General features: G+C 34.6%; 1 protein-coding gene across 11 annotated transcripts in view; it reads right to left on the reverse strand.

Moving 5' to 3' along the window:
- Window positions 1–15,025, reverse strand: part of LOC149561314 (Protein kinase superfamily protein) — a 48,926-nt gene extending 33,901 nt beyond the window's left edge. For 4 of the 11 annotated variants that reach the window (XM_089825077.1, XM_089825074.1, XM_089825075.1 and 1 more), the window contains exons 1-4: window positions 14,711–14,931; window positions 12,291–12,845; window positions 11,459–11,836; window positions 9,520–9,735 (exon numbers count right to left, since the gene is read on the reverse strand). In XM_089825077.1, coding sequence (XP_089681203.1) covers window positions 9,520–9,735; window positions 11,459–11,836; window positions 12,291–12,845; window position 14,711 — 1,150 coding nt within the window. In that variant the 5' untranslated portion in view covers window positions 14,712–14,931. Of the gene's footprint in view, window positions 1–9,519; window positions 9,736–11,458; window positions 11,837–12,290; window positions 12,846–14,593 lie in introns of all 11 variants that reach the window. The other 7 variants (XM_089825080.1, XM_089825079.1, XM_089825071.1 and 4 more) reach the window with 5 other exon arrangements.
- Window positions 15,026–15,574: the final 549 nt, after the last annotated feature.

A 15,574-nucleotide genomic window follows, 5' to 3' on the forward strand; every position in this document is an offset into this window, starting at 1 on the left:
CTAAAGATGTATGCATATTAGATCTAGATGAGAATTAAGCTAACAATCAAAATCTATGACAATGTAACAAGCTTAAATGAGTATGCAATTTGGCAGCAATTCGATGCAATTTCTAATTCATCCTCTTAAGATGAAGAGATGAGGGTCTCTTAAATAGACTTTGCTGGAATCCATCAACGGTTGAGATCGATTTCAATCAACGGTCAGGATTGAAGATGAGGTTCAGTTAAAATAGAAACTTCCTTAAGAAAGGAGAGTTAATTGAGCTTTGCATGAGTGGAATAAAGAGTTAACTGATTTAATTCCTTTTTGAGAGATAGTTCACTCAGAGTTTCCATTTTGGAACTAAAGAGAAGATTAGAAGAGATATTTAATTTAATAAAATGAGATATGCTCTCATAATTACCTTTTTCTATTTAATTAAATAATTCTATTTAATTAATTAGAAACACTTTTCTTATTTAATTAAATAACTTCATTTAATTAATTTAGGAATAACTTCCCATTTAATTAAATAACTTTGTTTAATTAATTTAGAAGTAGCTTCTCCATTTAATTAAATAGTTTCGTTCAATTAATTAAAATAGGCATATTTATTAAATTAAATAAATTTAATTCCATAGTACATTAGCCTTAGGAGATAATTTAATTTAATAAAGTATGAATACTTTAGATTAAATTAAATTGAAATCAAATAGGTTTAATGTGGCTAATATGAGTGCATACTATAGGGATTAAATAACGAGTCTAATTAATGCAGATTAGGGTCTCACGCATTTGACAATTAAGTCAAGTAGCGAGTAGCAAAATAAGAATGGCCTATTAGGATAGGTCTTAGGATTGATCAGAAATAGACCAAAATTGGTATCATGGCAATGAGCCAATTTTGGGGTATTACATCTGGCTTATGAGATTTATGATGAGTTTGATGGTTTCACTAATGTTTCTGCCAATAGTTACCTAAATTTGGATGGTAACACGATGTTATTTTGAGAATACCCTTGTGATGTGATCAATGATTGCACTATGTGATGCACCAAATTACTGCATTTTATTCTAGTCCTGGCAGTAGCGTTGAGTTATATGTTAGATTAAATTGTTAATAGTATTTTGATTGTATCTACATTATGATGCTTTATGATGTTATCTGGATGTTATATCTAGACAATTTTATGGGATCATAGGATGCTTTGTTCCATATATGTTGTTGGGTATTTCAATTGTTTACTTTTAGTAATATATGCTCAAATAATTGTAAAATGGTCCTTTAAATGCTTTTAATTCAATTGCTATATTAATGTGATTATATGGGGTGTATTGCCTTACCACACTATTGTTATGCACTTGTCCTTGGTATTAGTAAGGAGTGAGACGGAGTCATAGTCGCTTGTGAGATCTACACAATGCCTTGTTCTGCTTCATTGTTTGATATTATGTATATTCATGTGTTTCAGATATTTATACTATGAGCGACTATACTTGATGTTTGCATGTTCTAGTAAATAGGTACCAGGCACATTCACCCTGAGTTGCAAAGATTGAGTATGTGTCTATATATATCCCCAACAATGGGCACAAGAGATAGTGACTTTGGCCTTGCATACAATATCGCCCCTGTATGGATGATGTATCTAGTTATTATACTATATCCCTTTGGTACATGATTAGTAAATCTGAATTCATATTGCATTTGCGATTACACTTGTGTGTCTGTGCTTTTAGAGTTTCCACAATTATCACGAAAGGATTTTATTAAAACGTTGGTTTAATGCATTTTGGGGATTTTAATTGTTTTATTTTATCTACCGGCTAATTTGTCGCAATTGGATTCTAGCTAATTGGAATTTATTTATTTTATTTGGAATAAGCTAAAATAGATTATTTTATTATTCAGATAATTTACTTTGAAAGTCAATTTTTTAAAAAGTGCTTATAATGCCAAAAAGTGAGTTTGATTCTCACTTCTCATTTTTAAGTTATGAGAATTTGGGATTTTGCTCCAAAACCCTTTTGGAGAAAATCACTCTCTTGTTCGTTGTGTTTAATCTGAGTGTCAGGTTGGTCCATAAAACGGCTCATTGGATTCATGTCAAGCTTGCTCCGCTTTGTCGAAGATTTCAACCAATTCAATGGAGTCTTCATTTTATTTCCCCCTTTATTGTGTTTTACCATACATGTGAGGTAAGCCATCTCACTGTTTTTTATTTGCTTCATTGTTTCAAATGAAATAAATTGCTTTAGGGTTGTGGGCTAAGAATTAGCACTCCCCATATTTGTGTTTGATTTCTCCACCCAATTGAGCATGTGTGAGCATTTTACTCTTTGGCCGTGTGGGTTTTAAAATTTTAGCGTAGTTATGTTGTCAAATTCCTATTAAGTGCCCAAATCTAGAATTTTATCTGAAATGTGTGATGTTGGGTGGATATAAACCAAATGGTTTTAATTTCATTGACTTATTTGATGTTTGATTTTTGGGGTTTTTTCGTTGGCATCTAATTTTGTGTCATCCTAAACCTATCAATCACCATGTTTAGCTTGATTTGAATTATGAAATTAGAAGTCTCTACTGCAATGATTAGGATCGCAGAATCAAAATGTTAGAGGACATTCTGAGTATTTTTATATCTAAATCCAAAAGTGCCCTTCAATGTTATCATGTTGATTTTTGCCATTTGTTGGATTTTGCCAAGAATTGATATTTTATGCTTTTGAGCTCCTTACATGATTTCTGGTACGTGAGTTGTATCTTGGTACATTTAGGGATGTTGGTATCTCATGTATATATGTTGGACCATCTTGGGATTCATCCTCTTGGTGATGAGGCCAATCGAGCGTGCTCGTGCATAACCTTCTTGCCTTAGGTTTTTGGACTTTATGCTTGCTTTGGGGTTTTGCCTTGGGTTTGTCGACGCATGTGTTAAGAGCTCATTCTCGGGCATAGTTGAGATACGCCTACTTGACAGATCTTGAGTGACATGTACTCTCAACTTTGAGCCTTTCGTGGTATTTTTTATTACTAATTTTGCCCCTAGTGTTGGCACATTCCATGCTTTAGGAAGAGCTTGTATGTGATAGTTCGATGTATAGTGTTTGAGACTACATCCAAGAATGTAGTTGAGCTATGCCCTTATGCCAATGTCTAAGTGACCCATACTCTTGATGTTTGAGACCAATAGATTTTTTTACCATGTTTTGTGGTTTATGACTTTGAGAGTCTTTTATGGATTTTACCTTATTGCTTTATTCATATTTTGTTTTTGCTTGGTGCCTCATTGTTGTAATGAGATGAGCTTATTTGGTGTTTGAGTAGTGGGGTGGCATGGCTCTTCAAGGTAGGTTGGGGCACAAAGAGGTCCCAGGGTATCCCTTGGTAGAGTTCTTAATATTTGATAACCTTAAAACAATAAATTAGGTAAAACTTAACAGAAGATTAATGAGTCTTTCAACTACCTTGTTGTTGTTTGAGGACATAGATATGTCATGTCATTTTGTCATTGTTTATGGACATTGATGAGACATAGTACCTTGTTGGTTGAGGACGTTGTTATGGTACAATGTCACCTTGTCATCTATGGATGTTGATATACATTCAAGCATCCTTGAGGAGAGAAGGATAGTTCGATGTCACACAGGTTTTGTAAGTTGTGTGATGGCCCTCCATCCCCAGTCTCCACACAAACCTTTAGTAGTACTAAGTAGTACCCTTAGTGTACTGTAACTATTGTAATTGGACAATGAATCTCATGTTGAGTGGTCTCCGCCTATGATTGCATATTGCACTTGTATAATGTATTGGATCTTGTGATGTTATATGAGTCTAAGCATTGATTGGGGTGTGTGTGTGTTGGTCACTCCTTGCTTGTGTGAATGCCTTTTATCTACAGCTAGGTTACTATATCCATGAGCACTGTGGGTACCACGTGGTTAGGAGGCATTGTTAACTATACCACTGCTAGGGACCGATGAACAAGGATGGACTTCCTCCAACTACAAGATTTGGAGCTTGTATGCTCACTCTCTTGATTGCATAGATATTTGATGGTATATATGTATATTTGATGCTGAAAGATTAATGTTTGATCTAGCCTTGTATATTTATGCTTTACAATTATGTTACTGATGCAATTGAGCAATTATTGCCTCGATATGCATATATCCAATACTGCAGAGACGAGCTAACTTTCTTTTCATGTCAAACGTTGGTGTCAACATGCCTACTCATTTGTTGAACTGAGAATCTCATTCATTGTATTTTCAGCAACAATGCCTTCTTTCTGAGACCTTGCTTGATTCTTTTGGGTGGTCACAAAAATATTGATAAACTAGCAATCGCACCTTAGTGTGCAATGGGTGCGTCGAAGATATGTGGGAGGAGAACATAAAAAGTGAAATTCGAAATGAATTGAAGGAAGGTGTTGTCCTATTAACGTAAGCAAGATTTTGTTATTATTATAAGTAGCAATTATAGCTTCAAATCAACTTATGCGTCCATTTACAAGAAGCAAAATATGACTTCAACAAAACTCGGTCAATGTCGATAGTAGATACAATTGATTGTACATCTTCATATATAATTCGGTATTATTGTCTTAATCTAAATCTTCACTAAAATTTTCCCTATATTAATAAAAGTCAAACCATAAATCAAATGAAATATTACATTATACTACCTATCAATATATTGTTAATTTAAAATCATTTAACTAGATAAAATATAATATTATATAAATTCACAATTAAATATAAAACCATTACAAATAGATTTTAACAAAAGCAAAACAAAACACTACAATAGCAAGCAAGTGCTATAATAATACAATTGCAAGTGTAAAAACCAGTAATCTGTCTAGATATATTTATGCAACTATAACTATAGTGTCCACGCTCGTTTACAAATTGTATTTTCTATTAACATGACACCCACAAAGATCCTCATGGAAATAAGAAGTTGGCGATGCTACAATCACCTGTCAATTCAACTACATGTTTCTTCCAATTATAAGGAGATTTGAGATTGAGAACAGATGAGCATTGCTAAGGAATAGATTGTTAAAGTGTGTAACTAAGGCCTAAATCTTTGGAATTCTGTCCCAGACCTCTCACATATCAAGATAATATCTTGGAGATTCTCATGCATAGGTGATTTAAATTTTCACAGGACTTATCATTAGTACTTGCTTAAGACATAGAGAAATGTTACAAAGAAAATAAATAGGATTCCAAATCATAGTAGGCAATTTCTGAACGTTATGGATAAGATAATTTTGATACATATGTGTGTCATTTCTTCCATTGTCATTGTTATTCTTCACATTTCTTGTGCCTCTTTTTCTATTGAGGAGTAAGTATGGACCCCATTTGAATTTGTTAAAACATACATAGGAAAGTGGTACATCTTACGCAGTTGGAGAAGTAGGTGTTTTGAAGAAATGCGACTAAGATATGTACAATTGTTTTGTAAAACAAGAGATGTATTTAGTTTATGCTTTCTTTCACAGCTAAAGATGGCTTATCAATATGCTAGGAAAGGAGAAAAAATGGTACTTGTTGAGCTAGAAGGGAAGATCATCTTTAGATTGTTTGAGATAAGTCCTTGTCTAACTCTCTTTGCTTGTGTAATTTATGCCCAGTGTCGCTAAAGAGGACTACAAAAATAATTCATAGAAGAAACAATATGGATCTCAGGTATAAGACTCACATTTCTTACTTCTCATTTTCCTCTAAATTATAAAAATATGGTAAAGATGGTTTTGCAAATCTTTGGGTGTAGGTTTGTTATCAAAATTGTAAAATTGGTTTGCTTACTTGTATGAATTTAGCAGCTGTGATAGAGATGAGAATTATAAAGCAATAATAGGGTTTTATTATCTCTACTAAAAATGAGGCATTTGTGAGCTCTAAGTATGTATCAAGTCCTTACTCACTATACAATCTTGTCTATAATCAATGTCCCTCTAGCATCATGATGTCCTAGGACATCCCAGGAAAATTGGTGAGAGAGATGCATCCTCACTATTCAATATTGTCTATATTCAATGTCCCATTGGCATCATGTATGTCCTGGAGCATCTTAGGAAAATTGGTGAGAGAGATGCTTAAAGAGTCTGAGGTCAGTGTGCTTGTGATAGACACTAGGGGTCAAATGGCAAAGCGCCGAAATGAAGCCTAAATTAAAGCCTTTGAGATCACATATATTAATACCATAATTTTCTTATATAGAATTTATAGACATATTTTCTCCAAAACACGCGACCCAAGTTTGCCAATCAAGGGCAAATGCGTGCAAGACTATTGGGTCATCCTTGATGGTTAGATGGTACATTAATGTAAACTTTCATGGAATAATTTCATCCTCGAGCTGTAATGCTACATTTCCAAAACGAGAACAATAAAATGTGGAAAAATTTCCCTCATGAGACCGATTCAAAGACGATTAGTCAAATGATAAGGAGGTATTTTCCACAGCAAGTCAAATTATGATATTGCTACTAGGATTTAAGCACATAGAGTGGGTTTAATCATGGAGGAAACTCCAAAGTTAAGTGCGCTCAAGCTGGAGTAGTACTGGGATGGGTGACCTCCTGAGAAGTCTTGTTGCTTCATCTCTATGAAAATCATTAGATCCAATGAGTGATATGTGTTCCATTTATTCCCATGAGAGATGGATCCATATGTGAATCATTAGACATGATACATGGGTCAATGAATTTGACTCAAATACTACACATTAATACTATTCTTGTCGGCAAATGTTTCAGTTGATAAGAAAACAAGATAGAAAATTCTACCAGCATTTCTACCTCAGAGAATCCACGTCCACAAATGCCTTGGAAAATATAAGGGGATTGTGTGACTCGACCACACAACCTCCAAGTTGTGGCTTGTTAGTTCTCCTCTGTTTAGAATCGCTGGTTATTATTCAATATGCATGTCAAAGATTTCAATATGCGAGGATTGCATTCATTGATCTGCATGCAGAAAACCAAAAACCAACTGATGAAAGATGGAGAAATTCCATGGTCGCCATTGTTTGCACGGATTGGACTTGTAGCAGTGTATTGAAGATAGCAATTGCATATGTTCATATGAAAAACAAGCAGATGACATGTAAATCAGAACAGAGCTCATAGTACAAGCCATTTGAGTGGAGATGAAGCCATGGTAAAGTTAACAACTGGAATCAAAAAAAATGGTTGAAACAAATCGGAAATGTTACTATTCCGTATATCTATATGTTATAGAACTGGTGAATGAATTTGGGCCTAAGCAAATATAGACTGACTCCTCCATCCTCCGTGTGACTCTTCTCAGTAAAAAAATCTCATCTCGTCGAAGGATTTGTGTGTTCAGCATTATGGAATCTCGTTTGGGTACTGCCCTGATGTCCTATTTCGTGATTAGGTACCATCGTCTGGTGAGGAGAAATGGAGGATCTGGTAAGCAGAAAAGCTTTACCATCTGGGAGTCTTGATGCACATATTTTGGAAGGGGGTAGAAATAGGTGAGGGTTGAATTGGAAACATAGGAAGAATATTATCATTTTTCTTGTTGATGGACTGTGTTAATTGCACTTTGAAGAATGTCAGTCACCAATATCTTGGGATTCACTCGACAAGCACATCAAGATTGCAGAAATTTGAGTGATCCTCTCGAACCCCAGAGATGAGGCCTGAGAGAATTGATCCGGTCAAGAATGACAAACATTATGATGATGGTATAGGCTCTATGAAATGAGTTGTCAGATAACCCTCATGTGGCGTGCACTAAACAGTTTCTGAACACATGTACTGTACAGAAAAAGAAGTGAGAGACTCAAATTGTTTTGATCATCTTGCAAGCCTCAATGTTAAGCATAAACTGTCGATGCACAAAGTGAATCAGAAAACTTCAGTATAGTACGCCTTCGACGTAATTAGGGTGGTTGTAGGTCCATTATCTCATAGAACTCATCAAGAAACACCAAATTCAAAATTGGAAGGTCTCTTTATCTGAATTATGCAGAATGGCACCTATGCAACTTTTAGCGCCTGTACAACTTCTTGTAGTGCCCGTGCGATTTCTTGTAGCGCCTACCCTATTTTCGGCAGTGCTTGTGCAAGTTTTTGTAGTGCCTATAAAAAGTGAGCACTTCCAAAAGTTCAGATCAAAAAAGTAAAAGTTGTTTTGGATACACTTTTTCAAGTAGAGGCTATTTAATTAAAACAGATCAGATTTGTATGTGCTGGTGAAGTTTTCCATTTTCTCGCTCATTGTCAACTTCTTTGTGCAGCAATCAGGATGTGATTGGCTGCTCTGGTCTTGGTTCATGGGGTTCGTGGACATGTTCTGAATTCTCATGGGATGGCTTGAGCGTGTGTGTTCCTATCACACCTTTGTGATAGATTGCTTGGGAATCTTTGGAAGTGTTAGAAAGACTTTCACTTGTGTTGGTGAACATGTGAGTTCTGCCATGTTCCCTGAGTTTCATATCATATTTTGTTGATTTATATTGCACTTGCCTACTCTACATTGTTGTTAAGTAACTTTAAAGAAAAAAATTATTGAGTGCATGTTTTATCCTTGTGTACCAAGGATTCCCAGGCAGGGCATTACAAATTAAGTCAATTTACAAGAGAAGAAAAAGAAGCAAAAACATCATACAAGAACTCCCAGTCGACTCTAGCATTTATTCATTTAAACCTATAACAGAAATGTTACACTAAGTACACAAAGTGTTAAAGAGTAATGGAAATGATTTTTCGAGAGTAGCAATGTTTAAACACATACAGACATTTATTAGCAACAAATATTTGATTAATCTTCAAGGAGAAGCCTTTTACATGGTACACAAATACTTTGGAAGTAACCCAAGATACTGTTCTAGAATATGTTCATATCCCAGAAGCATAATTCTATGGCTTATGCTTGGCAGATGGATAAAAATACCCAAATGTAGAAATTCCTATGAACAATGAATCCAAACACAAATTATAACACCCAAAAACCTTTCACCAGATTAGACGTCATAAGATATTTTCCAGTGCATCAAGATCTTGCTAGCATGCAAATGCTACCAAAAGAACTCAAGTTAGAAATCTACTTATTAATGTGTTCTGCAATTGCATCATTCCATTAAATAAGAAATCTAGTTAGCCACAACTTTATCAAATGTGGAAATGCCTCTGTGAATCATTCTGAACATAAATTTAAATTATAACCCGAAAATCATTCACCAGTTTAGGTGTCAATCAACTGCTCCCTTCTAACTGTAGTCACTCCAACACGACTTCAAGATGGAAGATATTTTCCAGTATATTGGTATTTTTGTTGCACGAATGAACTCAAAGGAACTCAAGCTATAATCTCATATAATAATAAGTTCTATAAATAGCATCATTTCATTTAAGTAGGAAATAAATTGAGCTACCATTTTTTTCATAATTGAGAAAACAAATCTTATATTTAAGATAATTTCAATCTACTCACTGAATCTTATAATTAGCCAAACAAAGCAAAAATTAGAATTGTAAATATTCATACCTTTTTCTTGGAGGTGTTGATGAGAATCCTTGTTTCGGCTCGACATGCATTTGATGCAAATAAGTATTGAAACAAAAACTACAACAATAATGCCAGCAGCTAAGCCAACTAGAAGAATCAAACTCGGACGCTTTCTTCGAGATTCATGGGTTATAGGCTGCACTGCAGAAGGGGGCGTAGCTGATGGCACCCTAGGAGAGAAGACTGGAGCTGGAACTGGAATTGTTAGAAGAATACAAGTTATGGAATTAGTCAAGCAGATTAATCATCATTGACTGTCATAAGCTGTTCTACTATAAGTGACTTCAGAAAGGACAACTTCAAAGGAAATTATAGCCAAGGAAAAATCGATTGACGACAAAAAAAACAGTATATTACTTAAGTGTCCAACAACCAAAAAAATCAATTCGTTAATAGCATATAATGGACATACTACATTTCATACAGAAAGGCTCTTGATCTAGAGAAAATGTTATCAAAGAATAAAATTATTTAAGAAAAGAACAAAGCATAAGTTATACTTCCAGGGTAATCAGAGAAGATGTTGGAACAAAAATTCTATTTGACAGAGTTTATTGTTTGATGTAGGGCATTGCAGGAAAATATCCCAGATTTAAACATTGGTAAGCTTAGAGTCTCAATGTCTCCAAAAAAGAAGTACAATTTCCAAAAATTTGTTCAAAGTATGTCAAAAACTTAAATGATATAAACAGTGCTTACCCAGCTAAAAGAAAAGAGAATGAATCTTAAGGTTTATCCTATATATAACAGTAAAATAAGAGCCTTAAGCTATACCAAGGCCAAAGATCGTGGGAAGAAAAAAGCAAACATATCTGTAAAATGATAAAGATTGCTTTGGAGGATAAAACGTGTACAGGGATCCTTTGGTGAAAGCTTATATTAGAGTGTGTCTAAATATGGAAAAGGGCATCCATTTCTATAAGTATGGGAATATTTATGATACTAGTAGTTTCTTTGCTTGTTCACAATGCTGGAAAAGCACTTAATCCAGAATAGATACTTCTTTTCAGTGCGGCAGTCTTCTCTTCCCATACAGAGGAGTGTAATCATAGAAATTGAAATTTTTTATCAAGGCTCAATTTGAAGGTAATGGAAACCTTATTGAAGATTAGATCCGAACCATGATTTCCAAGCATGCTGCACCACGAGAAGAGTTCATGGGCATGCAAAGCAGGAAAGCAGTAACCAGGTTAGAGCTAAAAATCAAACTTAGATGCCAAAAAATGTCATCCCAGGTTTTACAGATCAGGAAAAACTGAGCCACGGACATGGACTCGTACAGTTGTGTCTATTTTAACATGAATTTAGTAGACTTGGAAATAAATCAGTTTGCATCATTATACATAGAGGTTCCTTTTAATATGAATTTAATCATCAATTTGGAAATAAAATATTTTGCTACATTACATATGCAGGGTATTGCAGCTGATCAATGGCATTATTTATACAACACAAATAGGACTATAAAACAACTCATTGCAATTAAATAAACAACCCACAGAAACAGCTCTTAAAAGCCTGTTAAACTTTACAAAAAGAACCACAAGATTTCCATAGATATCAGTATCCACAGACAATAGAGAATTCAGATTACAATTAAATAAGTTTTTGTTCCTCTAAGAATCATTTCGTCCTACACAAACTTGCCCCAAAGAGCATCTTCCAAGCAGGGTTTTCTGGTCTAAGTGACTTAATTCTGATGCACTCTGGTAAATTAGTTTTTCTAGTTTTATATTATGATTCTTTTCTTCTGAAATGGATTGCAAAGAAAAAAATTTATTCTATCAAATTTATCCTATAACTGGGCAGATTTCAAGTTTGGCATTTTATTTTTGATAAATTGAGCATTCTGGAACACAAAGAATCTATCTAAAATAATTGGATGGTAGAAAATAAAAGGAAAAAATATCCACATTACCAGGAGGTATAACAGGTGGCTCGAACCAAGTAAAATTCAGAAGCTTGTAATCACCATATAAGGAACTATTGAGGTGCAATTTATGGCTGACTAAGGTATAATTGATTCGATGTGCCTCATGGGAAGAAAAGCTTAGACCATGTAATGGAGCAATATCCATGGACATATTCAACACATTCGTATTGTCGATATGAAAATAGGAAATGACAAACTGAACAATTGACAAACCAAGCTGGGAAGCAAGTTCCTGCTGAAATTCAGCACTCCAATTTGAAGAACTGGTAGAAAGATTTAGAATCAGAAGTTGTAATTTGATTGGATACACGCAAGCGCAATTGTGACTTCCTGGCCTGCTTATCATAATGGATTTACAGCACTCTGTACAAAGAAACAAGGACAATGTTTAGACTGCCGAGTTACAAAATTATCCCAACATTCATAGTCAATTTTGAAAGTTAAAAAATCTACTGAAAAATTAAAAAGAAAAAATGAAGAACTTTTATGTTAAACAATCAGCAGAGAGATATAGTAAAAGTAAATGCGTTAAACTTCAAACTTTCAAAGTAATTAGCATGTCAAATAGTAGTAAAAAGATTCAGGAACTATTTTAACCTAAACAATGAAAAAATTACAAAGGTCATTGTTTCCTCTGATGAACTGTCTGTTTCAATTTACAAAGGTCATTGTTTCCTCTGTGATCTGTCTGTATCTTTTTCATTAACCTTCTATGCATACATGTCGATTAAAACAGGACAATATAATCATAAACCTACATGCCAACTGTTAATGTTATCTCAAAGATTTTCCAGTCAAAAGGAGATCATGCTCTTACCACCAGCATGTGGAGATGAGGATGGTGGAGTGGAATTTGATGCAATGGATGTAAAGATAGATGGAGGAGGGGCAACTCTCCCTGCAGGAGGTTTTACAATATCAGAAACAGGTGCTGATAATCTTCTCCCATATCCAGATAGTGTGGTTACACTTCCTGACGCATGTGAATAAACCTTGGCATGGCGCACCATAAGATTTTTTCCATGACGTATGAGTGACAAAGATGGGGATTGTCCAGTAGAATGATGGAATTTATGCAGAGGAAGAGGAGAATTAACAGGAGCAACTGCTGGGTGTATGCTTGGTGAATGAGTTGGAACATTTTCATGTTCATGTCCTGTCGTTGATACTGATGACAGCGACCTTCCAGAAGGATTGTGATGTAAGAACAATGCAGAAGAGCTGGAACTTTCACTAGCATTGGAGATGACAGCCCATGACAATATGAACAGATAGCCAAACCAAAATTGAAAATACATAAGTTCTGAAGATGCTTCCCGAAGAAAGGAGCTCATGGATGAAAGACCAGATCGAGCTTTCCTTCTAGACACCACTGCACAACACAACAAAGTCGTAGATCGGATCAGAAACTAGAACAGAATACCTCCCTCATGACCCCAGAATATCGATATAACTTGACAAAGAAGAAGCTCTAAAGGATAATGCCTACCAAAGATAATTACAAGGTAGCAAGAAACATAGCATCTTATGATGTAGGCTAATAATCCATATTACACTAGAGCACAAAACAAATAATTTCACCATGTTCATTTCTTTATGTATATCTAAAAGAACTTAGCATATTTCTTTCTGGCTTGAAAAGTCTCAGAATCAGAAAATCAGTTAGCTTAAGAGCCTTGATATAAGTTAAACTCTTCAATCGTTCAGAAGCTACCTCTTTATTGTCTTTTATAGGGGCATTATTATCTTTCCCTTTCCAGGAAATAATCCACAAGATTGACCATAGTTTAAAATATAATAGCTATTCCTCAGATAAAATCAGCTCTAAAACTGTTACGAGTTTAACAGGCGAGACTTCAAAAAGAGCAAATGGTAAACCAGGCAATTGCCAACAGAAAATGAGGGTTGTTGAAATTTCGTCTAGACTAACAAAGGCCCCCATTGAAGATGAATATCTCAAATTCTGCGCCTGGCATGTTCAGATAATTGAAATCTCTCCGGATTTTAAAAGGCATATTCTTTACTTCTATGTTTTAAGTTATAGTCAAGCTCCCAGGTACAATTGTACATTGTTCATCCGAATCCATCCCTTTCAGACCGAAAAATTTACAAAACATCCATTTTGCAGAGTTTAAAATATCATAGTACAAATCTTTTTCTGTCAAATTCTCATGAAAAATTACATAATTTTCAAATTGATAACGATTGTATACGTTTATACAAACACTAGCCAGTTTCCTAGAAAATTCCATATTGTCCACAATAAATGATAAATTCAGTGATTTAAATAAGCAAATATTGGCCACTCGAATTTCCCCTACTAAATGCTCAGCGCAAGACGTAAGAAAAATTATCCACTAGAATTTTACCTACCAAATGCTCAGAGCAAGACGTAAGAAAAATTATCCACAACAATTTTGCCTACTAAATGCTCAGGGCGTATCCTACAGGCATATATTCCTACAGTACAATAGAATAGGGGTAAATAAACTGAAAAAATTTAAAACTTAGATTAAGAAGTTGATTGTGCCTCTGCAAATAATTACAGCATAATATGGCAAGCCCTTGGTAATGAGTCATGTCAAACTAACATATTGTAAAAACTCCGTTGATCAAAATTATACTCCAACCTGTGAGATCATTGCACTACTCTACTTCTCGACGTCTATTTCTCAAGAAAAGAAAAAGTTGCCTGCTATTGCCCCTTTCCTCGTTTAAAATTCATCCAAAGGTCTAAGATTTCAAAAGCTCTTCGTTCATCCCGCTCAGCGGATAGAACTCGTGCGATAATTGTTTCGATTTGAATCCAGTAGCTGCACCAGCTGAACTAATTGAAACAAATCTTGAAAGCAGAAAACGCTATTTTCTCATGCTATGCAAGAATACTCCGTATTGAATCATCAATGCATCCCTGTAAAATAAAGATAGACTACGTTTTGTCTCTTATGTCTTATTCATCAGATGCAAGCTGGACGGGAAGGCCAGGGGACCAGACAATTAAAATTAAAATAATGCATATTTTTCTGTGCTAATTAAGTCGACATCTAGAGCTACAAAGTCATGAATTTGCCCAATAATTAAAATTAAGAAAAACTGTAAAACGTTATAGGAAACAAACACCTGCTACACCGTAGCCAGATTGAGGCGCCAGGGCAGCCATGCCTTACAGATCAGAGAAGAAACTTTGTAATTACATAGAAACAAGAAAATTTCTGTTAACCTGCCGGGGCTTCATACTTTTTGGCTGTTAAGGTGGGCAGCTGGAGGTCACGCGATCGAGCCGCATAGTCAACAAAGAATCGTTAAACCAGTGGCGATTTTTTCACACTTTTCTATCACAAGCGAGGGATTTCTTTACCGAAACGAAGAAAAACGGATGGCCGTCTCTGTCGGAGAAGAGAAAAAGGTCGGGGATTTGCAGAGCCATAATTATTGTTGTTTGTATTGTAATGGTCTTTGCTTTATTATTATTATTAACTTACTTTTTAAGGGCATTTTTTGCTTCCAAATACAGTGGAGGTCGGAAGGCGTTTAAATACGGCCCATAAGAATTCCAACTCACTTTCGTCCAGGTTAATTAATGAGATGAAATGAAATTAGCATATGCCAGAAAATCCGGGGCGGGAATTATTCCACATAAGGAATCTGAATACATCTTCTTTTATTTCAGATTATTTTATTTTATTTCTTAATTTCAAATTTCCACATGTTGTATATGAATATTTCTTTTTATTTGTAAAAAATTTAAAGATTTTATATTGAGATTGTGTTTGGATCTTATTTTATTTATAGACATGGAATTTCTCTAGTCTATGTGGTTGGAAATATTCATCACATAATGTGATTCTTACTATTAATTAAAAAAATATCACACTAAGATCATGTTTATAAAATAATCTCACATAATTATATAGAAACAATAGCTTTCAATCTCATTTCGGATAACTTCACCTTTAAATGATTTGACTCTTAATGGATAAGCATATTGTTATGGGACTTGTTTTCTAAGAGAGAATAAATATTGTAATGGAATTTGTTTTTAAAGAGAGAATAAAGTTGCTAAGTATATATTTAGAATTTAAAGGAGGTAAAAATGAAAGA

This window comes from Cupressus sempervirens, chromosome 4, assembly GCF_028749045.1.
Source record: "Cupressus sempervirens isolate cs-2001-9-10 chromosome 4, ASM2874904v1, whole genome shotgun sequence".
NCBI lineage: Eukaryota > Viridiplantae > Streptophyta > Pinopsida > Cupressales > Cupressaceae > Cupressus > Cupressus sempervirens.